This window comes from Lytechinus variegatus, chromosome 2 (genome assembly GCF_018143015.1).
Source record: "Lytechinus variegatus isolate NC3 chromosome 2, Lvar_3.0, whole genome shotgun sequence".
NCBI classification, from domain to species: domain Eukaryota; kingdom Metazoa; phylum Echinodermata; class Echinoidea; order Temnopleuroida; family Toxopneustidae; genus Lytechinus; species Lytechinus variegatus.
This window is the reverse complement of record NC_054741.1, coordinates 69,953,138-69,978,314: the sequence shown is the minus strand read 5'-3', so window position 1 is coordinate 69,978,314 and position 25,177 is coordinate 69,953,138. Positions and strand designations below refer to the sequence as shown.

Sequence of the window (25,177 nt, the reverse complement as noted above, 5' to 3'; positions counted from 1 at the left end):
GGTCTTGCAAATTGCAGGTCCATGTCTTACAAAAAGCTGCGATAGATTCAATCAAACTCATATTGTGATCCGGGGGGGGGGGGGGGGCCACTTACATTGGCGAGTGGATACCATGCGCGACCAAAAAAAAACACGTAAAAAGGATGTCTTTTTCACGATAGGTCACGTTACGTACATGTACGTAACGTGATAAGGGTGTCAAAAACACAAAAATAATGAAAAAAATGTATCTTTTTCACAAGGAAAATTACGTGTTTAGGGTCTAATTTGAGGAGATGATAAAACAAAATTAAAATGTTTTATAAAGGATGTCCTTTTTGCCCCAGCACTACGTGTTTAGAGTCCGATTTGCGCGAGGTGTAAAAGGTGGGGTCGTACTAAACCAAATAAGGTAAAGCCGACGACCGAAGGACCCGTAACAATAAAACATTCCTGTACTTGTTTAGGGGTTCATTTCAGGGAAGTTTGCCAAGAGTATCGTTTTGTTTCCAATACTTGTTAAGGGTAGGGTTTCACATGCCAATACTTGTTAAGGGGTGCATTTTCAGAATATGGAAATTACGTGTTTAGGGTGCTTTTCGAGACCTCATGGTCGCGCATGGTATCCACTTGTAAATGGAAGTGCCCCCCCCCCCGGGATTGTGATTAATCTAAAAAAATATACTAAAGATATTAAATGATTTTTCATATTCTTAATATCTTTAGTATATTCTAAAATTGCGATTGGTTTACCAATCGAAATTTGAGATCGATTGGACACAATCGCATTGTTGACCCCTAAGACGGGGGGGGGGGGGGGGGGCGTTGGAAAAGATGATTTAACTATAGGCCGAGAATACCAACTATCAGGCACCCTTGGCGTGTGGATTTTAGACATTATTGCCCCCCAAAAAGCTTTGCCCTGGGATCAAATTGCAAGACATGCAGCAATAATATATTTCTCTAAAAGAGTCACGGAGAACCATCGTCCAATAATTATGAAAGAGTGATTTATGAAATAATCGTGTGAAGGAGTAATCCAGGTAACTTAATCAAATAGAATAAGATTGAACAATATATTGAAAACTTCATCAAAATCAGATAAAAAATAAAGAAGTGGTTGAATTTGAGACTTGTGCATTATTATCTGCACATCGTCGTGAATATTCAGGGAACAAGATGATGCTGATATCATACTTTTGTTTTCCGTATTTTAGTATACGAAATCGCAAATAAAATCACTTTCCCTCATACAATGAAATAAATGCTTTTCCTTGTAGGAAAATACGTTGCGCGATGATGATCTTATTTACAAATCTGTGGTCGAGTTTTTTCACAACCTTGCATGGAGCATAATATTGGATTGTAATTTTATATGATAAAATACAAAATTAAGGAGATGACATCAGCTCTTTAAATTGCATATTCATGATAATGTGTAGAGAAATGTTTCGAGGAAAAATGCATAACTTCATAATTTGTTTTATATGATTTCAATGAATCTTCTAGCGATTTGCTTGTTTAATTTTACCTACTCTAGAGTATCTCCTTACACTCTAAATTCCAAGGATTTAAAATAAATCTAGATTGGCTGTGAATAGTGACCAGCCGAATATTAGATTTAGATTTTAACCTCGTTGATTTAAACATAAATCTAAAGTATTTGAATTTAAATCTTTTGAGATTTAAAAGTTAATCCTGCAGATTCAAAATAAATTTAAATTCGGCTGGACACTATTCACAGCCGATGTGGATTTATTCTAAATCCTTGGAATTAAGTGTGTAAGTTTTCATTCTCGAGGCTGTCATTTCATGACTAAATATAACCAAAGATAGGTGTTCTTCATAGCACAGTGGCATTACCACTACTTACTCTGTGTGCCAATGCCACTTCAGCACAAATAGAGATAGAAGAGGGGGAAGGATGAATACAAAAGTAATCCAGTTCCATTTTTTCCATACATGTCATACTGCATTGCATAGACTGATTGTGCTTAACAGGAGAATATTAATAATGAATCTACTAACTTCCGGGATCCAATGACGCAAGTTCTACGGCAAATTTTAGAACACCTTCCTTGTCGCGTCTATGCTTTACAACGTCCATTAGATATCTTTTCCTGCGATTTACCTTGTACATTCGAATCCTTTCTTTTTCTTCCTCGGGGTTCGAACACGGATTGTCCCATCTCAAACTCTCGTCGATTTTTGCCGAAACGTTTTCGACCTCGTTCTCCAGTTCCGAAGATCCCCGACCATCTTCGGTGGTCGCCCGTGAGCTCCCGCTGTCACTCCTCTGCATGGACAGCGCCGACGGTTGCCGATGTCTCTCGAAAATGTCCGAGACACATTTCTCAAGGTATTCGTTCTGCGATCGGATTTCCGATCCACTGCTGCTGATACTTTTCCTCGTCCCGATGGACACCGAAGACAAAGACTTACTGCTGTTTGATTGTGAAAGACGAGAAAGCGAACCGTTTTTCTTATTGGTGCGGTCGTCTGGGGTCTTTCGATTTCGATCTGCAAATTGAAAGAGAAAATTAAGCAGAGATAAAGGAGAGAATGTTGAAAAATTCACAAATTTATTTGAATATTTTTATTATTATTCTGTTTTTGGAAGAACACTCTAAAAGGGAATCAAATAAATATTTCAACCAACCTGTCAGGTTGGTTAATATATGAAGCTACAAACTCGATTTTCAAAAAATCTTAATTCGTTTTCAGGTAATTTTTGTTGACAAACTTTATGTTCTTTCCTGTCCCTTTTTTTTAGAGTTTATAAACACACATACGATTATTAAAGCGTATTATTTGAACGCACTTTGATGATCGATTGTAGAACGAGAGGAGCCATTCAATTCACAGGATGGGCTTGGTTGTGGACTCGATCCTTCAGTTCTCTTTGGTAGAGCAACCAAGAAATCATGGTCAATGACAGGGAGCTGTAGCGGCTCCGCATCGTCTTCTTTCGGCATCATCGTCGTAACCATCAACGAGTAAAAAAGTTTATGTCGAGAACACGAGGGTAATCAGGATCAGCATTAGTTAACTCAAAAGCTTCTTTAAAATCAGAAAGTTCAGGTTGTCCAATCATCATGATCACCTATACATCTAGTCTGTCATTTTCTATTTGGTGACGAAAAATGGTCAGAAAAACATTCAATCCACAATGATCCGACAACAATCTTGAATTTGTTGCACCCCAAAGGCTATATGATTAGTCTTAAGTCCTCATCGTTAATCAAGTAAGTATACTGGAACGTTGGTATTCTTTTAATTATAACAGTCAACAATAGGGCTTCATGTGAAAAGAAAAAGATGTCTTCCACGCTATATAAAAAGGAGGGTTGTCGGCAGAGTGTTTCAGCATACAACATAGAACTCGAACGTAGCTATAGGTAGGAGAAATAAACATTCGCGTAAACAAGTACAAGACTTCACTCAATGAAGCAAGACATGCATGTTAAACTTTGGTACAAATCAGTTTCCATTTCCATCATAGCAAGAATCAATATCACCGTGATCTAATGTTCCGCGTGACGAGTCTTAGGCAATAAGTACTATAGGAGACTCCGCAGACAATAATAAAAACTTTCCAAAAGACAATAGATGTTCCAATGCCACGTGATCATGCCATTGATACACATTGTGTGGATGAGGATGAGCTATTGATTATCGACTCCTGGCTGGGCTGTCGAACATGATGCGGTGAGCCGCGGAATGACCGTCAAGGTTACGCTAACCGCTCGGTTAACATGGTTAAGACGGCTTTAATGAACACCTTTTAAAAATGACCAGGTCCGACAAGAAAGTGGGCAGGTGGTTGCAACTTATAGAGATAGATATCCAATATGCATCACATCCAAAAATAGAAGAAAATAGTAAGATCAGTTTAAGAAATAAAAAAGGCATGGGAATTAATGTTCAAAATATCATGCATAGACTATTATATTTGAGTCAATCAGCGGAATTCTGAAATGTTGACAAGGTTTTACTCGTCTGTAATGGTGGCATCAGTGACCGTCCTATATAGTGACCACGGTGACATCTACTGTACAGTGGAAGCTCATCCTTGAGGTATGATATCTTTAGTGGACACTGTGAACAACTTGCTTTTTCAACGAATATAACAGTGCTTGTCACATCTCAACACCTGAAGCGACTTTCAGATGTTTGCTGAAGGGACAAAACAAACCTTCGATATCAGAGCGAATAAAGAAGACAAATCCCGCAGAAGAATTAAAAGCCACTGCATCTTGGGGTAGAAACCTTACGCCAAGTGTCCCCCCGGTGAGACATATTGCGTAACAACGATGGGGATGGTAAATAAAAAGAGAACAAGGGTCGGGTTTAATGCTTTTGATGACACTTTGTCGCCTCACAAAAGAGATACAGATTTTGTGTAAAATGTAAAAAGGGAAGGAAAGCGCCCCCAGCTCAAGTCCTGGAATAATCGTCTATTGATAAACCCCTTTAACGTTAGAACCACAAAAAGCATCGGAAACTATTGGGGATCAATAATCTAAATGGGCTTATCGTCCATCGATATCTGAATTTGAATAGACACTCAGAACTCTTTGGAAGGTTTCGTTTTTGTAGTGAAGAAAAGTAGCTAATCGTTATCTTATTTTTATGTCAAAGTGAAGCTCTTGTAGGAGTTGAATAGTTGATAACAGAATTAGCAAAAGAGGGAGTATTAACTAGATAAAGTATACAGATCTTCACACAGTGGCGTATCGTGGGTCACGGCATGGGGGGGGGGGCACCATCCAATATTTTGAGTCACCTAGTGAGCGCGCTTCGCGCATTCAGTTGCCAGGTATACTGACCTAAAAGAGACATTTTAAGGACAGTGTCATTAAAGGGATATGTATATCACTGACCAAATAATGCGAGCGCGAAGCGCGAGCTGAAAATTTTTGATATTCAGATCTAGAAAGAGACATTATAAGTAAATTTTTGTTATTATGTTAGTACACACCTGTCTCGCTAAACAAACAATACGAGCGCGAAGCAAAAGCTGAAATTTGTGTATATATTGACCCAAAACAGGGACATTTTATGGACTATATTTTAGTAATCAATTAAGAGTATACTTATCTCACCATATTTATGTAATGCGAGTGCAAAGCGCATGCTGATTTATTTACAATTATATTTAAAGACAGAAAGCACTAGTAGTCATTATAATCGTGATTAGAATATACGCATCTCACTAATAATTGCGAGCGCGAACCGCGAGCTGAAATTTAGGAAATTCAGACCTGAAGTGGCGCATTCTAAAGCTTGTTTGTAGGAATTCACCAAGACCATACTATTTCACTGACCAAATGATGCGAGAGCGAGCTGAAAATTTGTTATATTCAGATCAGAAAAAGGGATATTTTGAGGACTGTTTTTTAAGAAATCCATATACATACATGTATCTCACCATGGGCCTGTTGCATAACAGCTTTTACCTGATAAAACTCAGGTATTTTTTACCTGAATTTTTGCCCTGTGTTAAAGTCAATGGCAGAAATCAGACTAACCTTAGTTTTAATTTTTACCGGAGTTTTCTATGTTAAAAAGTTTTATACAACAGGCTGCATATTCATCTAATGCGAGTACCAAGCGCATGCAGATTTTGTTAGAATTACACCTTAACACATGAAGCTCTTTTTTTAGTCATTGTAATCATGATTATCATACGCATCTCACTAATGAAATATGGCGAGAACGAAACGAGAGCTGAAAATATAGGAAATTCATTCCTGAAGAGGGGCATTCTAAGGCTTGTTTGTTGGAATTCACTAAGACTATACGTATTTCACTAACCAAATGATGCAAGCGCGATGCGCGAGCTGAAAATTTTGATATTCAGATCAGAAAAGAGGGACATTTAAGGACTGATTTTAGGAATTCATGAAGAGCAGGCATATTTCACCAATCCTTTAATGCCAACCTAAGCACGGACAGGAAATGTTTTATATTAAACCTTAAAACGGGACGATCACTTTAAGTAGTCATGAAAAGAAGCATGTGTCACTACATAAAACAAAAATAGCTCGAACTGCAAGGAAACATTTGTTATAAATTGACTTTGATTTGACAACGTCATGTCTCTCAAATATACTGGAAAACTATAGTCTATACCGAAAAAATATTTGATCTATTACATCTAGTTAAACAGACAATGTGAGCACCAGAAACAATCAAGCCATAGGCCCTGAGCAAATTATGTTTCCTAAAATGTAGAAAAAACAAATGTTTATTTATGTAATATATATCATAATTATAATATCATATAAGATTAATAATTTCTTCTTTCCCACTATATACGTTTCTCTTCCTTTCTCCCTCTTTTCTCCCTTTCCCCGTTTTTTTTTTGCCAGCCGATTTGGGGGGGGGGGGGCACGTGCCTCCCGTAGTTACGCCACTGTCTTTACACATGTACATGTAACCATTCTGACATGTTCATGCTCACAATCACATCCTTCTTGAGCAAACGAATGTGCCATATATCCTTCCCCCATGCCATGGCACATTCAAGGACCAACAATAATAATGACTGTTGGCTATTTTACAAATGGGCTACAGCAACATATTTTTACCCAACCGTTAAGAGGTCCGAAGGAAAGAATGGTATGGAATGCAGAAAGTTCTTATATCCGACACATATTAACAAACAGACAATGATATTACATATCAAAAGTTGCCCCAAAGAAAGCAAAGTAGCAAAATACACCAATAGATGCGACACGAGGTTAATTATATCCCTTTTGGAACAAAATGAAAATCACATTTAAAACAAAATTGTTCTGGTGGATGAAGCCCAAGACTTCATAAGCACACAATGTAGTCGATAAATATTTCAGTAAAAGTTTGACGGGCATAGACTATAATTACATGTACATTAAGAAATCAACCTAAAATCGCCATCAGAGACCGGTACAATGGTAAGAAACACATTTGAATATTGATAAGAAGAACTTTTAAACTCTCCTCTCATGGATTATTCAAATAAAGAGTCTTACTCTTAGGCTCAAAATATATCATGACTTGAGGGAAAATTATTACATGTTGGTCTATGAAGGTCACATAAAATACAATGAAGTAATCCATATAATGATTTAAAAAACATTTCTATGGATTGTGTATGAAATAAAATTTGAAAGTTGAACCCATTTAGCTAGTGGGTGGGCATTGTGAGGACTACCAATTTAGAATCTCCATACATTTAGCAACATAGTCATAGGTTTCAAATATTCTTAGCTTTTCAATTGTCATTCAAACTTTTTGTAAATGTCAACCTTAACTTGTATCTTTGTAAAGTTTTACCTTCTGCTGCTCAATTTTTTTTATTGAGTAGTTTTTATTGACAACTTCAATTCATATACAAAATAAAATATATATAACAAATAGAACTTTGATGTCTTTACAGATACCTAGACAACTCATAAATTTAACATAATTTTTTCATGAATTACATGTAGTTTAGGGATCGATTCCACATCAAGGTAAATCAGCAGAACATCTCTCTGGTGTAACCAAAATTTTTACCATTCAAAATTAAATCAGAAAAGTAATAATAAAATAATGTTACAACTACTACTACTACTTATACATGTACTACTACTACTACTACTACTACATGTACTACTACTACTGCAACTAGTAGTCGTATAGTAGTACTACTACTACACATACTACTACTAATACTAGTAGTAGTAGTACTACTACTACACGTACTGCATGTTCTACTACTACTACTACTGCTGCTACTACTACTTCTACTACTACTGCTACTACATGTACTACTACTACTAATAATACTATGACTACTAAGAATGATGATAATAATAATACATTAATTTATAATAAAAATAGTACCAAATAGTGATGATACAGAAAATAACAATGATAACTCTTTGTTTTCCTGATCCTTATACAAATGGGTTGCATTGTCCCCATATCTCTTTGACTTTGTACACAATCAGCCAGAAAATATATTTCACTATTTAAGACAACTGTATTGATTCTTTTTCTTAATTCAAAGATTTTGTTTATTCAATGGGTACTTTTTGATTGCACTGGTTACATACATCATCAGGTGTACAAATTAATCTCAGCAATGAACATATCTTATATGACCCCTGTGCACCTGGGACACATTCCCTGATCATTTCTGACATACTCTGCCAGTAAAAATAATGCAATCAGACACAATGCATTTACTCTTATATTGTTTATCATCAATCTCAGCAATTTAGGTAATTGGATTTTCTCAACTTTTTGTGATATATCTTGATTGTGAAATACTAGTATCTGTTTTGATGGTTAAAACAATCATACGTTCTTGAAAGAACATACTATCAGTAGACCTTGAGATGATAAACACCAACACATTTACATAGAACAAATGATTATATTCATTAATTTATTCATATTCATTTAGAAAAGGCTTTTTTTAGTGGAATGGCTTCATTAGTATTTTATCCTTATCGACACTACAGCATATTGCAGAACCTTTTCAAATGGAAGGGGTTTTCCAATTCCCAACTGCATCTCACCTGTGAATGAATACAGCATTGAGGCACACTGAGTTACACACAAAAATATAGAATCACAGGGAATAATTTTGCTTTAGTTGAAAAGCAATTTTGGTCATAAGAGAAAAGCTCTGAAACTAAGTAATGGACAGTCCTATGTAAAAATATGCTATACATAAGACATTATGCATAGCAGTCTTTCAAAAATGCAGAGCAAATTGCAATGCGATACCAGGAAAATTATTCCCTGCATCATAAAGATGGACATGAGAGGGACTTGATCCTGCACACATTGAGATCTTATTTAAAACAGGCACTCTTACCGACTTAGCTTATGACACCTCCACCATAAGGTTTCAATGTCAACATTGTTAAATAAATGTACATACATGACTTGAAGTAGTAATACACTGTCTGTTATTCTGACATAATTCATTATTCACCACATTGATAAAATAAATCCTCAGAACACTTCAACAGGTTAGAACAGTTTGTCTAAACTCTAATTTACACTAATGTTTAGCACTGACTTGGATAATAAGACTATGCGACAGTGCTGTAAGCATCCATGTGTATGAACCTGTATATAACTAGTGTTATTGTAATGTAGCACTGTAATAGTGGGAGTATTACAAGTCAAGACAAAAATTAGTCATGTGTACCCTATGTATTAAGAGAAAGAAATGCATATCTTCATTTGACTTTGTTCTTCATCCTTTCAATCTTCATTTAGACTCTAGGAGCTAGGATAGGGGGGGGGGGTGTCTAGAAACTTTTAAGCCTTCTTTTTTGTCTATGGATTACATAAAAAATATAAATTTAATAGCTGGAATTTTCTTCAATTTTGGTCTTGATGAAACTTTGCGTGATAACTTCTCCGAATGCAATGGCTGTTTAAAATTGATTTTCCAGACACACAACCTGGCCTGTCTGGACACACAACTGGGTATAACATTAGACTTCTTTAAATCCACTTCTCCATTCAATCATATTTTCCCTTGCCTCAGGTGATGGTTTGTGTAGGCTCCACTGCACTACACTACACCTACACAAACTATTCATGTAGGTGTAGCAGTAGAGAAATGTAAGTTAGTGGAGCCTACGTCACAGGCTACATGAACAATCACACCACCATCACCCGAGGTAATTCCCCTCTTCTTCAGTTTGTCTAGTCTCTTTCTTTCATCTCTCTTTTTTTTCACATTTGTTACTTCCTATTTTATATACTTTCCCTTCTTTTTTCTGTACTTCATTTTCTCCTCCTATCACTAGACCTGACGTACATAGTACATAAAGTCAGACCTAGCCCTAAAAATAGAATTTTCTAGGGCCTAGAAAATTCAGGCCTTTTCTTTCTTTCCCTGATCACCCCTGTTTTGTGTCAGATCTACTAATAAATCAAATTCGAGATTTCTACGTTTTCTCTTCATTGTCCACATCCTCCTCCTCATCTTCTCATTTTCCAATGCTCCCCACCCTTCTCCTAATTCTCATTCCAAAAAAATAAGTGACTAGGATAGACCACCGAGCTTGACTTAGAGTCAGAGAGAAACCTCTGGGAGAGAGAGAGCTTACTTGTTTCCAATGCACTGTCGGAATTTGTTTCCTCCGGACTTCGTTTGCGATCTTTGTTGTGCTTGCTGTTTTTCTTCTTCTTTTTACCAGATTTCTTCGATTTATCACTGTGTCCGGATGACCTTCTACTTGGTGGTGGCTTTTCATCCATAATCAGTGTGACATTTATGAAATATGATGGTAAATTCGCTTTGAAAAGACTCCCATTTCGACAGTCGTCATCGTCGAACAATTCTAATGCTACACAATTAGCCAACACAAATATCGACGAATGGGAACGTGTAATTGGTTTCGATGAACGCTGCTGGCGACCTTTGACCGTTGCTCAGTGCGTGAGAAAATGTTTCGTAAAACTCTGAATTTTGGAGTAGATACATATATGGCCTTATCGTCATCCAAGTCACTGGGGACAAACTTGAGACACACCTCAAATATCAGCAATCTTTCAATAGAATCCACGGTTGGAAGATTTTCAAAAGAAATTCATTGTTCGCGATGCGAAACTGTGCGAAGCTTCTCACTGAGCGGGGACTTCCTTCCACCACACGTTTTCCCATTGACACAAAAACAACTGACTCGGACACTTTTTCAAACGACAAAAATAGTCTTTTTCTTTTCTCTCCTGTGGCGGTATATTCTTCCTAGTTGATTAAGCAATGATCAAAACAATTAATAAGACAAAATTAATCACACTAAAAACACTATTTAACTGTCTAAATACTCCTCGTGATCCGAGTCCCCTTCCCGTGTCAAGTTCGTCCAATCTCCCATAGGAGGGGACTTGGATAACGAGGAGTAGTATTGTCGTTATCCAAGTCCCCTCCTATGGGAAATTAGACGAACTCAACACGGGAAGGGGACTCCGATCACGAGGAGTATTTAGACAGTTAAATAGTGTTTTTAATGTGATTTTCATTGATTTTATGATTCGTGTTATCGAAAATATTCATTAACCATGTATATTAAACTGTCTAAAAGTGGCAGAGTGGTTTTGAAGAGGAGGGAAATGAGGGGTAGATGAATATCAACGGTTAATTGCCGTTTTGTATTTTTAGGAGAGGGACTTGGATCACGAGTAATAGTACTCCTCGTTATCCAAGTCCCCTCCTATGGGAAATTGGACGAACTTAACACGGGAAGGGGACTCGGATCACGAGGAGTATTTAGACAGTTAAATAGTGTTTTTAATGTGATTTTCATTTATTTTAATGATTCTTATAATCGAAAATATTCATTAATCATGTCTATTAAACTGTCTAAAAGTGGCAGAGTGGTTTTGAAGAGGAGGGAAATGAGGGGTAGATGAATATCAACGGGTTAATTGCCGTTTTGTATTTTTAGGAGAGGGGACTTGGATCACGAGTAATAGTACTCCTCGTTATCCAAGTCCCCTCCTATTGGAAATTGGACGAACTTAACACGGGAAGGGGACTCGGATCACGAGGAGTATTTAGACAGTTAAATAGTGTTTTTAATGTGATTTTCATTTATTTCAATGATTCTTATTATCGAAAATATTCATTAATCATGTCTATTAAACTGTCTAAAAGTGGCAGAGTGGTTTTGAAGAGGAGGGAAATGAGGGGTAGATGAATATCAACGGGTTAATTGCCGTTTTGTATTTTTAGGAGAGGGGACTTGGATCACGAGTAATAGTACTCCTCATTATCCAAGTCCCCTCCTATGGGAAATTGGACGAACTTAACACGGGAAGGGGACTCGGATCACGAGGAGTATTTAGACAGTTAAATAGTGTTTTTAATGTGATTTTCATTTATTTCAATGATTCTTATTATCGAAAATATTCATTAATCATGTCTATTAAACTGTCTAAAAGTGGCAGAGTGGTTTTGAAGAGGAGGGAAATGAGGGGTAGATGAATATCAACGGGTTAATTGCCGTTTTGTATTTTTAGGAGAGGGGACTTGGATCACGAGTAATAGTACTCCTCATTATCCAAGTCCCCTCCTATGGGAAATTAGACGAACTTAACACGGGAAGGGGACTCGGATCACGAGGAGTATTTAGACAGTTAAATAGTGTTTTTAATGTGATTTTCATTGATTTTAATGATTCTTTTTAAAGAAAATATTCATTAATCATGTCTATTGAACTGTCTAAAAGTGGCAGAGTGGTTTTGAAGAGGAGGGAAATGAGGGGTAGATGAATATCAACGGGTTAATTGCCGTTTTGTATTTTTAGGAGAGGGGACTTGGATCACGAGGAGTAGTAATACTGTTTTAATTCAATTTTTTTTAGACAGTTAAATAGTGTCTTTAATGTGATTTTCATTTATTTTAATGATTCTTATTATCGAAAATATTTATTAATCATCTCTAGGAAACTGTCTAAAAGTGGCAGAGTGGTTTTGAAGAGGAGGGAAATGAGGGGTAGATGAATGTCAACGGGTTAATTGCCGTTTTGTATTTTTAGGAGAGGGGACTTGGATCACGAGGAGTAGTATATACTGTTTTAATTCAATTTTTTTAGACAGTTAAATAGTGTCTTTAATGTGATTTTCATTTATTTTAATGATTCTTATTATCGAAAATATTTATTAATCTCTAGGAAACTGTCTAAAAGTGGCAGAGTGGTTTTGAAGAGGAGGGAAATGAGGGGTAGATGAATATCAACGGGTTAATTGCCGTTTTGTATTTTTAGGAGAGGGGACTTGGATCACGAGGAGTAGTATACTGTTTTAATTCAATTCTATTGATCTTAATAATTCATCATCGAAAATAGGAAACAAGTAACACAGTGGTTTAATTCGGATGAAGGGGGACTTGAATCACGAGGAGTAATTATAGACCGACATTCTTTTTACGTACCTTACGAAATAAAGCAATGGAGACAGTTAAGAGAGATATGCATTTTGATTTATTTAGTAAAAACGTGATAGACGAAATAAAGCATAATCATGACAAACATATCATGAGATTTATTCATAGCATAATTAAAAAGTACGACGAAATAAAGCCTATATATACTGAAAAGTAGATGCAATTTAGATTTATTTAGTAAATTAGGGATAAACGAAATAAAGCAATGAATATACTCGGGGCCGATTTATTTAGTAAAAATGTAAACGAAATACTGAGTAAATTTCATAGTGTGGGAAACATAAGATGAATATAATCTTGATTTATGTATATGAAAAGTACCAATTTACGAAATAAAGCAATGGAGATTGAAAAGATGATTCAATCCTGATTTATTTAGTAAATTAGGAATCAACGAAATAAAGCAATTGAGACTGTTCGAGGGATATACTTGGGGCCGATTTATTTAGTAAAAATGTAAACGAAATAAAGCAAATTTCATAGTGTGGGAAACATAAAAAGATGAAATAATCATGATTTATTTATATGAAAAGTACTAATTTACTAACTAAAGCAATAGAGATTGAAAAGAAGTATATAGATGCAATTCTATCTGATTTATAACGCCAATAAAGTGAAGATAGACCAAAGATTGTAGAGCTCGCGTACGCGGCGCTCTACAATCTTTGGTGCCGGTGCCGGTGGAGACTGAAAAGAGACAAGTCACACTCACCTACGATTAAGGTTGGTAGAAACAGGTAGGACATGTTTTACGTTGTGAAAAATTGTCCGTGGATCCGAGTCACCGGGACTTGGATCACGATAATGCCACATATATCATAGATTGCATTATAAATGAAAATAAAGATTGAATAATATCAAATTGAAAATGAATTCATCATATTTCAAAAATAATAGATGTTGTGTCATACAGCAAAACATTTTACATATAATATTTTAAAATGAACTCTGATCTGTCGTGCAAGGGGATATAGCTCAGCGGTAGAGCGCTCGCTTTGCATGCGAGAGGCCTCGGGTTCGAACCCCGATATCTCCAGACACCACCTTTTTTTTCTCCAATATTTTATTATTTCTTTCTCTCTTTTGACATGACTTTCGTCCGCACAAATGTTTCTATTGTCAAACATAATCGATGTAGGCCTATATAATACAAACATTTCATAATTGTGCATGACCTAATGACCCTGTCCACTGCACTGTATTACATCCAGAAATATTGACTTGCAAATCAATATTTCTGGATGTGATACAGTCTTAGGGATCAACATTATAAGCAGTCATAACTTTCTCACGGCTTTTCCATTTTTTTCAAACTTTCACAATTCGTATTTATTTTTTTTCCTCTCTCATACATTTTATGACCTTGGTTGGATTCCCTTTTACAAGCTACTAAAATCCTTAGTTGAATAGCCTTGATAAAATGTTACATGAAACTCTCCCATGGCTCAAAGGGCACCATATGTCAAAAGATAACTCAAGATATTATATTTCAATAAATATCTTGTTTTGTTCTTAGATGTAAAAGCTTTGTAGTTTAAAGGGATACTCCAGGCCGAGAGTAGTTGTATCTAAACAAAATCCACAAAGCAGAATGCTAAAAATTCCATAAAAATCGGATAACAAATAATGAAGTTATTGAATTTTAAAGTTGAGCAATATTTTGTGAAAAAAAAGTTACATGCATGTCGTCATGAATATTCATTAGTTGGATGATGATGTCACATCCCGACTTTTCTTTTTCTTATGTTATTACATGAAATCTTCATTGTTTCATAATTGTATTATTCACTAAACCAATTCTGGACTTAGAAATTTGAATAAAAGCATCCATTTCACTCCAAAATTTTGATCTAAGTGTGCTTTAATTTTCTATTTCATTGATACAAGACTGAGGTTAATATAAATACAATGTTGGAAAGAAGTTTCTCATCATTCAACATGTGCACATGGAACAATCTCTGTACAAATCTAAGTACACATAATTTGCTTAAAGAACTTATCTATGGAATAACAATTAAATGTGTCATTCATTTCCTACCAAATTAGTTACTTGCTAACTAATGGAATTGGTAACACTGACAAGAAATGCATTTGATGCCAACACATTTCTTCTTGCATTATATTTTTTTTATTTATAAATGCCATGGATGTACACAAAAATCAAACAATTTTTCATCAGTCTAATGAAAGAAAAAATGTAATAGAAAGTCTGCCTAATCAAACATTCCAAATAAAATTCATGTTTTCAAGATGTATATATCTTTGAGGTTGTTGGAATGCTCATAGGATACTTCAAATAAGAAAATTGAAAAGGGTGAATGTTTCTGTATTACATGGGTTGTTGTGAATAATAAAAAATTTGCCTTTTCCTGATTAATGAGAAAAACCAGAAATAATCATAATGAATAAGCATCATTGTGCAGTACACATATTCCTACCTTCATAATATTTAATATTTTAAGTTTTATCATACACCTTTTGCAAAGATTACTGACTAATCAAAAATAAAATAATGGAACTAGGTATTTAAAACAATATTTCCAGAGTTCCCCATTTCCCAAGCTTTGCATTGCATTATATCAAAAGACATAACAAAGGTGTGCTCATTTCCTTACAAAGTTTATGTCATCATACATTAAGAAAAACCATTATCCTTCCCCTGCATTTCTTAAAGTTTGATTATAATCTGCCTCTGAAATTACAAAAGGACATGTTCCATTAATAATACATGAAATGTTTATTTCACATGTATTTAATGGTATACTACCGGTGGTGTAACAGGCAGAAGGGGGGGGGGGGAGGCAGGGGGCACACTTCTTCGGAAAAAAAAACAAGAGAAAGGGAAAACTGCATTAATCATTAACTAATTATTGGCATAATCAGTTACAGAAAATGCAATCTTTATGAATATCAATATATCATGTGATTGATTTATAAATTTCAAGTGAAATAAATGGAAATCATACATATATCATGTGAGATGCTTTGGCTTTTGTGAGTAATATATTTTCAGGTATTTCCATTTACGTAAGCCCTCAATACTGAGGGTAATCACGATTCTTTTCACTAAAATCAATATTCGATTACCTATAATTACTACCGGAAATTACTAAATAACGATCAAGTAATGTTTAAATTGATCAACTTTTAGAGCATTATTTTTCAGAAGGCACTTGATCCACTTTGGATACCAGTAATAAAAACTGGAAATCTTAACACTGATCACACATGTACCTTTTCTTTAGACGAAATCCGAGAGCTGATTAGGGGAAAATTCACCTACTAACATGTTTTTTTCTGTAGATGAATGTGCAAAATTAATGAACAAAGAAATATCTCTGATGTAACAAAAGTGGAACGAGTGCCTTTTGGAAATTGATAAAAATTTCATTTAAAAAAGTTATAATACATCCTCTTTCCATTATAGAATCAATCTTATGTGTATGTGAGTGCACTAAGCATCATGTCTCTCATTTGGGCAGGTTCAACATGTATGCATGTATGCCATCAGCCTAGTCATGGCTAATGGACCTGAGCAAAAGAAGATCACTTTAAATAGAGATGCTACTTGACATTGAAAGGAACAACATTAATCTGAAAAAGAGCAATACACCCTTTTGTACAAAAAATTTGGAAAATGTATAAAATTGCTCCTTTTGTCAGAGAAGTAGCATCCTTGTTTAACTGACCTGACATCCGCCTCAGGCTTTTACATACACATGCATGGCTTACAGCAGGATACTACTATATCTAACTGAAAGCAATGACATGATAGGTAATACATGGGACTGAGTATAATGGAACTGCCCTATACAATTACAAAAACTATTAATTCTTCATTGCCCAGGGCCAGAGAGGCTGCGATCCATGAATTTTCTCTTGACAAAGCACATCCAGAATTTGCTTGGTCTGTTGGTTTGTGGATCCATCACCTTCTCCACCAGTCGCAGGCCGGTTTCCTGTCTCAGCTGCTGTACGTAGGCCCTCATTTGGTCTGGATACACAAAGGAAAATTATGGAAATTAATAAAAAGGAACAAATTTCAAAACAAGATAACAGAAAAATCACCATCTATAAGTTTAATTTCCAAGGGATGCCCGTTAGAATTGATCAGAGGGCCTGAAAATCAACTAGAATACAATATTTTGTACACAAAAATAATAAATATTCCAGGATATTATATCCTGGAATATTTGGAAACCAGATTCTGTTTGACATGTCCCAGTGGTTCATTACTACATTGCAAAATATCACAGTTGGCTTTGTGAAATAACCCCTGATCAAAAAGACTGCTGTATGGCCTTTATAGGTTTTTTCCTACCTTCTTCTCCCCTGTTGCTTGGTTTTTGATACATGGCGTTGAGGGGGAAGCCTGCTTCTCCTGGAATGCTGAACTTTGCAATAGCTAGAGAGGCCATCTCTTTCTGAGCATCAGTCGTAGAGGAGCACTGGTGAGGTAAAGTAACAGAATGAGAAGCACAGTGAGTCGTTTTATCAAATACAATCAACTATACTTTTAAAAAGCTAGAATCAGCATGCTGAGACCTTTACATACAATGTCTGTGAATTGCCTAGGATTTTTATGTGGTAGAACAGCTATATGTAATTGATAACACTGCCATTATCATCATTCATTTGAATAGGTATGTGTGTTGGTATCCTTTAAAGGGGAAGTTCACCCTAACAAAAAGTTTATTGTAAAAATAGCAGAAAAAATAATGAAAAATATTGCCGAAGGTTTGAGAAAAATTCGTCAAATAATTAAAAAGTTATTAGAATTTCAATTATTTGATTTGTGACGTCATATGCGAGCAGCATTCCTACATAGCGAATGGTAAAAAGTCAATGAAATGTCATTTTCTCAGAAAATTGAAAATGTTTTTTACTGTACCTTTTGTATATCAATAGACAAATCATTTCACACCCGATCATGAATAGAAAACAAAATCAAGTCATCAGGAACCATATAAAATTTGAAATTCATGCGTTTTATATTACATAACACATGGGGCAGCTGCTCGTTTATGACGTCACAAATCCAAAACTTTGAACTCTAATAACTTTCTTACTCTTTAACGGATTTTCCTCAAACCTTCACCAATATTTTTTACTATTTTTTCTGCTATTTTTACAACAAAGTCTTCTTCAGGGTGAACTTCCCCTTTAAATAGTCTGTGACAGTGGACTTTCTAGAAGAGAAAACATCATCTGGCAAATAAAGCAATATTTCAGACCACATTTTGCTAATCACAATTTGCAAACCTTACCTCTTCCAAGAAAAATGTCTTTGTAATAGTTAAACAGGTTCATTTTGGCTGAAGAAGTTGACATGTACTTAGGCTGAATGACCTGTTTTATTAAAACACACACATTTTGTTTCCATAATGCAAGTACCTATATGATAGGCTACATGGTTGGAAGCAGGAAGCAGGTCCAGGACAATAAAAATGACATATTTTGCAGCCATTTCCCCAATACCCCCCCCCCCACACACATTTTATTTCATGGAGAAATCCAACTAAATTAGAAAAGGAAAAGAAAAGATGAGTGGGGTCCCCAACTGTGAAATGATAAAGCGGGTAATATTTTGTCAAAGGACCTCACCAGAAATAGAAGTGCACACACATTTATGTCAACATCATTTATACAAAATAGCACCTTTGGGGAAGGCTTAGATTTCAACTTACCCTTTGTAATTTCTTAAGGCACTCTGTGATGTACAATGTGAGATAGATGAGTACCCTATCAGAATCACTCTGTCAAAATATAATTTGATCAAACCACATTATTTCAAGAACATGTATTTAAGAAGTAAAAAGATATGAGCCTAAGAATTACAAGAACAATATTAAAATGGTTCTTTGTTTGTCTTATTCTAATAAAAATATAATTGATTAGTTAAAATAATGATTAATTCATTATATCTAATTGATCACTCACTAAATCAAGAAATAATCAAAAACCAATCAATCTATCTTCAATCAATCAGCCAACTATTCATTCATCACTTACTCATTTATTCATTCAATCAATCATCAATCCATCCATTCATTCATTTATTTATTCAATCAATTAATCATTCATACATACTTTTGTTCTTTCAAATGTCCATCCATCCATCCATTCAATGCATACATATTCAATGAATGACCAGTAGACTGATAGATTTCATCAATCAAACTTACCTTTATTTCATAATTTTTGAAGAAAACATTTGCCTTGAAATAGAAAAGGGCTTCATCAATGATGTCATTCTCTCCAGCTTAGAGGGAATAAAAGATAGAAAAAATAATGAAGATCTTAATATCTTATTCTAAAGTAACATTCATTTGCAGCAATTTACAAAAAAGGTGGGGGGGGGATGATATTGCTTCACAATTCATTGAACAAGATACAAGTACCTCTATAACTTGTTCAAAATATCAGTCTCCCCCAACCCTATAAAAAAAGGTAAAGTTCATTTTCAAATAGATATATATGCTGTAACCAAGGATGGCTATTCATCAATCAAAATATTTCTAATTTTGAAGTGAAATTTACCCTTCAATAATTCATTCAAGTGATAAGAATTAAAGTGCTTGAGCAGTGATATAAAGTTACACCTTCATCGTTATGATTTAGAAATTTTCTTTCAATCTAAGGGTTAATGTCAAAAGAATAAGAATTTAGTGCTTAAGTGATGTTATAACTCAACACTGGACCCTAGAAATTAATTTTATTCCTCCAACATTGCTATTCATTTATAACAAAAACAGTGAAGATACATGTAAGAAATACAATTAGAGCTAAAGAATGAAGATATTACAGAGATTAAATTCACAGAATACTAGCCCTGTGTGATTTACTAATAGATACAATAAAATTCAGAAGGTGTAGACAATAATAAAAAATAGAAAAGAAATTATTGTATTGCACTTGAAACTCATTTAAGCCATTAGTGAATCTCCCCTGTTGGATGATTATGCCAGGGTATTAAAGGTAGTCTCTTTCTAGCGTCCTGTCTTTTAGAACTTGTTGACTGTTGTAGGCCTATAATGCTTATGGATTTGAGAATTTAGTAAACATGAGTCAACTTACTGCCAGGTGGTGCTGGTCCTCTGTACTTGGTATTGAGAGGTAGCAGGGCCAGGTTTCCAATCTTCATATTGGTACTCAACTGTGAGTGATAGGCCTGGATATGACAAAGTGATTTGGACATCATTATGGGAAGGCAATTTCAGGGGGTTAACAAACTGTTCATCAACACTTGAAATTACAAGTAGAAATCAAGGCCAGCAAAAAAATATTGTCATGTGAATCGGGGAAATAAATAAAAATACAAGAATTAACCGACATGAATAAGAAAATGTTAGTTTTAACTTACATGTAGTACGGTACAGGTTATACATATATTAGTAAAATCCTTGTTGAAACATCTAATATTTCCATCTATATTTTCAATAATTGATCACTTTGTTTCTGTTTCTCATTCTATTTTCTTCTCTATTCTCTCCTCTTTGCCTTCCAAGTTCTATCTCACTTTCTTCATCATGCTGTTCTTTCCCCTTCTTTAGTCCGATCTAGTTTAACTTAGTATACTATTACTAATACTAACCTCGCAATACGTTTGAGTGGAATTAAACCTTTTTTTAAAATCAATTCCTACCTTTCTCCTTGACCTTGCTTGGCTTCACTTCAGCTTCCTTTGCCTACTTCAAGGCTTCATTCTTCTCCTCCACAAACATCTAAAATCTACCAGTCATTGATGTTTACTGCCATGACTGCTTGGCTTTGAATGAGCTTTGCTTTTAATTACTTTTCTCCTCAGGCTCAGACTCGGTCGATGCAGTCTCAGCTCCCTTTCTACACAATTTTAAGCCTGGTCTTGAGCCCCGCCTTGCCCAGTCCCTAACTGCCTTACTCCTTTGTCTCATTAGCTTGACTTCACCCAGTCAGAGTCCCAGTTTGAACTTTCAAGTACTGAAACTAAGCCTAAGCTTGGCTGCATTCGAATAGACTAAACTTTAGTTTCCCTTGCCTTGAATTACAACACAAAACCTTACGAGTGCGACTGTATGTAAGTTTCAACCCTAATATTGACGTTAATTTGAGGTTAAATATTAAATGTATGAGCACCAAACTAAGACATGGGTATAATATCACTTGTAAGAATACTCACCGGCATTTTGGTTTTAAAAATATGGATTCTTCACGGCAAATGAAATGAAATCTCCGTCTTTTTCGTGGACTACAATAGAGCCGTCGTTTCTCACTTCCGTGTGTGACACTTCCGCGGTGCCGGTGCATCACACATCGGCGCGGCGGCATGCATCTCAGGCAGAGAGTGTGGGCGTGTGCTCTCCCTCTCCAAAACACAGCTGCACATCATGGTGTACTTGGGGCCCATTTTCATATTCTTTACACCCCCCCCCTTCCTTCCCGCATGTACCTTTTTGACAATACTGGAAAAGATTACTATAAGCCTAGCAACTTTTTACTACCTGTATAGATCTAGAAGGACCATCTGTCTATTATAAAATAGCGACCACAAATTCCTTGATAAAACTGAAAAATTTGAACACTCCAAAGCGAGGAGCAAATTTTGTTGACATTCTATGTAAATTAAAAAAACCCAGTGACTCTTCTGTAACAAATTTTGAAATTATATATAGAAAAATATATTACATTTCACTCCTTCTCCTTGCATTCTTTTTCCATAAGCCCCGCCCCTCCTGTACGCCACTGATGGTTTCGCTGTAAAAGTAGGCCTAAATAACATGTTCTCAGGAGCTAATTCTGTAAAAGTTGCTCAATTGAAAATTATCATCGTGTCTTTGGGAGTGTGTAAAAATATAGGTCTCTTTTCTCAATGTGTTCCTTTGTATTGTGTTCGTATAATTGTTTTAGTTATTTTTTATCATATTTTTTTTCTAGATGTTATTCCCCTACTCACCATATCTGTCGTCACCCCGATCACCGGGGGGGGGGGGGGGACTTCCATTGACGAGTGGATACCATGCGCGACCATGGGGTCTCGAAAAGCACCCTAAACACGTATTTTCCATATTCTGAAAATGCACACCTTAACAAGTATTGGCGTGTGAAACCCTACAAAACGATACTCTTGGTATAATTCCCTGAAATGAACCCCCTAAACAAGTACAGCGATACTTATGTCACGGGTCCGTCGGTCGTCGGTTTTACCTTTACACATCATTTGGCAAGGGCGCCGGAAGCGGGGGGGGGGGGGGGGGGCAGGGGGGCACTCCAAAAAAAAAATGAAAAAATTTGGGGGACAAAACGAGATTTTGCCCCCCCCCCCCAATGTGCCCCCCTGAAAGTAGAAAAATGATAAATTATTTAAGGACAAAAGCAAACGAAGGCACTTTTCTGCCTGAAAATTGTCATTTCCATTGTCAAAAAGGAAAAAAAAAATTGCCCCTGACGGGGCAAGTACATTATCATAGTAAGCCTCGCGTCTTTCGACGAACATTTCCTCTGTGAAACATACCTTTGATAAGCCCCTTTTCCATCTAATTACAGTGTGATAACGTTTAACCTTTTAATGAATACATTTCAGACTAAAGCGAATGGCAAATTGATAGTGGTCCACAAATGATTAGGTTTATAACTCTACATGATGCCGGCTGTGTCGTCTAGCAAACGCGCGGTAACCCAAAACGCTCAGACCGGACCCGATATCACTAACGCGTGTGAACACTAGTTACTCGAGCAACATATGGAATCTATGTCATAGCTGTCAAGCCCAGAAACAATAACATCTCGAGAAACTTGTTTCAGTTATTTCATTTTCAACTGAATATAAATTGAGTTAATACAGTGCTAACAAGTCAGTGCCATAAAGAAAATACCAAGGTCGTTTCAACTCAATATAGACATGTTATCAGAAAATTACACGCAGAATAATCATGTGTAGAGGATTATAATTTATAATTTGTGAAAATGGTGAATGCCACTCGAAAGCAACTTGAGATAATGTTTAGACATGAAAAAATAAAATCATCTGTGAAAGTGTCTTCTTGACCGGACTCATATTATCCGAGATATGAATAAAAATGTAAATAAAGAATATAAAAGAAAAAATAAGCGTTACAGTACTGCTCTACTATAAAAAAAAAATCTCAAGATATTTTCACAGCCCCGTATTTTCCTCTATTCCTTTTCATTGGCATGATGAAGGCTTTTTGTCTGATACTATTTCAGCTCATATGATATAGCACTCCAAAACTTCTTCCCATTACCTGTTACTAATCAGATCGAGATGGCAGCTATGCCTCTGGTTCACTATCCCAGCTTTTGTTATTCATGGACGTTTGCAAAAATAAAAAAAAAAACAATCCGGGAGTGGGTGGGGCTGCAAGACCTAAATTTTCGAAGAAACTTAAGAGCGAGGGGGTTTGTGATGGGGGAGCTTTTGCATTTTCTAGAATAAAATTGAAGGATTTCGTGCACACTTTTGGTGAATTTTGCCCTCTCGATCGGCGGCCCCCGGCTGCGTACGGTCATGTTTGTCATCTTAAAGTCTTTAAAAGGCCTATATTACATTGGTTTAAAACAATTTCGTTTGCGATAAGGCTCGTAATTTGCTGGAACTGCGACCCTGATCATGAAGAAACACCAGTCTGGGTCAGAAGGAAGGAAACAGAAGGAGCAAAAAGCCTTGACTCCAAGACTGTTTAATTCTCAAGAAATTTATTTTTGAATGCTCTCAGAAACGCAACTTTTATACTCCATTTTTACACAAAGTCCTTACCATGGGGGGGGGGTCCCAAAGCCTCTCCCGCTCGATCGCTTCGGTTACTCACACTGTCAAAAATATTGTGCCCCCTTCGGGATTTTGCCCCCCCCCCCAAAAAAAAAAAAAAAAAACTGAAAGTGTTCCGGCGCGTCTGTCATTTGGTTTTGTACGGCCCCACCTTCCACACCTCGCGCAAATCGGACTCTAAACACGTAGCTTTCCTAGCGAAATAGATACCCTTTTTTCATTATTTTTGTGTTTTTAACACCCATATCCCGTTACGTACGTAACGTGCCCTATCTTGAAAAAGACATCCCTTTTACGCGTTTTTTTTTGGCAGCGCATGGTATCCTCTCGTCAATGTAAGTGCCCCCCCCCCCCCCCGGGAGATGAAGTCATGAGTATAAGAGAAGAAATTAAGACAATGAATGGGGGAAAGGGAGAATAATTGGAAAGAAATTCCAAACGAACGCGTTATTAGGTAGAGGGAACGAGTTGTAAGTAGATTTTTTTTTTTGGGGGGGGGGAGTAGCCATGCAGGGTTCTGTAAATATAGCAGTGATTTTTGCCAGAATATTACGCTTGAGGCTGAGTACCTTTTAAGCATAGCCCATTTTTGTGAAGAAATTGGGTTTGCGATGGAATTCTAAATGATCACGTTCTCAAGGAAGAAGGCGAGAACACGACGGAACTCACCGTGCTCATATATCTTTTAAAACATTTTTCCCTCCGAGATGATGCCCCCCAAAACGACCACAATCATATGTAATGATTATTATGGAAAGATGAATAAGCGGGAATAGCAGTGAAGAACACATACTTCCTGAAATGTCTCGCATTGTATTTTCAAGCCAGATCCCTGACGTTATCCCCCCCCCTTTCGGGGAAAACAAAATTACATTGCAACTTGTTTAAATTGCTTTGCTATCAATGAACATTTTAAGTAAACATATAACTTTAAAGTTATTTGTGCCAGCTGGATCATCAGAGGAATAAACATTTTTTTATTACGATTTGTCCCTTAATAATTCACATTATTCAATATACTTATTTCTCCCCCATTTTCCAATGCATGATTTCGAAGAAATAAAAAGTCCACTTCTTGCATACAGGAACTACCTTCACTTAGTCTGCCATTTTTTCTAACCACCATTTGGTCCAATCATCACTTCTTCAAATCATTAGTTTGTCTATGACCATTTGGTCTAATATCCATTTTATTTTCATTCATTTCACCCAATTAGCACTTAGTCCAATTAGACCAAATGGTATATGGACTAAATGGATATTGGACGAACTGGTTATCAACGAAATGGTGAGTGGATGATATGGCAGTTAGACCATGTGAAAAGTGAACTGATGATAGACCAAATGATAGTAGACAAGTTGGTAATTGGACAAATTGGCATTGGTCGGACCAATTGAAAATAAACCCTTTTCTCTATTTTTCTGCATTCATTAAAACCAAGTCATCTTCAAGTGAACTTTCCCTTTAAAATCTGATAAAAAATTTA

General features: G+C 36.0%; 2 protein-coding genes and 1 non-coding gene across 4 annotated transcripts; 1 reads left to right on the top strand and 2 right to left on the bottom strand.

Annotated features, from left to right (window-relative positions):
* Positions 1 to 644: 644 nt before the first annotated feature.
* Positions 645 to 10,415, bottom strand: LOC121408844 (protein LIAT1-like). Of its 2 annotated transcripts, none has more exons than XM_041600513.1 (2): positions 10,086 to 10,415; positions 645 to 2,499 (listed from the first exon to the last, which is right to left on the bottom strand). In XM_041600513.1, the coding sequence occupies exons 1-2, from the start codon at positions 10,234 to 10,236 to the stop codon at positions 2,003 to 2,005; spliced, it is 648 nt and encodes a 215-aa protein (XP_041456447.1). In that variant the 5' UTR covers positions 10,237 to 10,415; the 3' UTR covers positions 645 to 2,002. The 2 variants fall into 2 exon arrangements, with proteins under 2 accessions (XP_041456447.1, XP_041456446.1); XM_041600512.1 differs by lacking the exon at positions 10,086 to 10,415 and adding an exon at positions 2,801 to 4,848.
* A 3,474-nt stretch (positions 10,416 to 13,889) lies between these two features.
* TRNAA-UGC lies at positions 13,890 to 13,961 on the top strand. The gene has a single exon. It is a non-coding gene; the product is annotated as a tRNA-Ala (tRNA).
* An 821-nt stretch (positions 13,962 to 14,782) lies between these two features.
* Positions 14,783 to 21,214, bottom strand: LOC121408843 (actin-related protein 2/3 complex subunit 3-B-like). The gene is made up of 6 exons (XM_041600511.1): positions 21,084 to 21,214; positions 20,003 to 20,096; positions 19,111 to 19,187; positions 18,613 to 18,681; positions 17,247 to 17,373; positions 14,783 to 16,919 (listed from the first exon to the last, which is right to left on the bottom strand). The coding sequence occupies exons 1-6, from the start codon at positions 21,087 to 21,089 to the stop codon at positions 16,762 to 16,764; spliced, it is 531 nt and encodes a 176-aa protein (XP_041456445.1). The 5' UTR covers positions 21,090 to 21,214; the 3' UTR covers positions 14,783 to 16,761.
* Between the last annotated feature and the right edge of the window lie 3,963 nt (positions 21,215 to 25,177).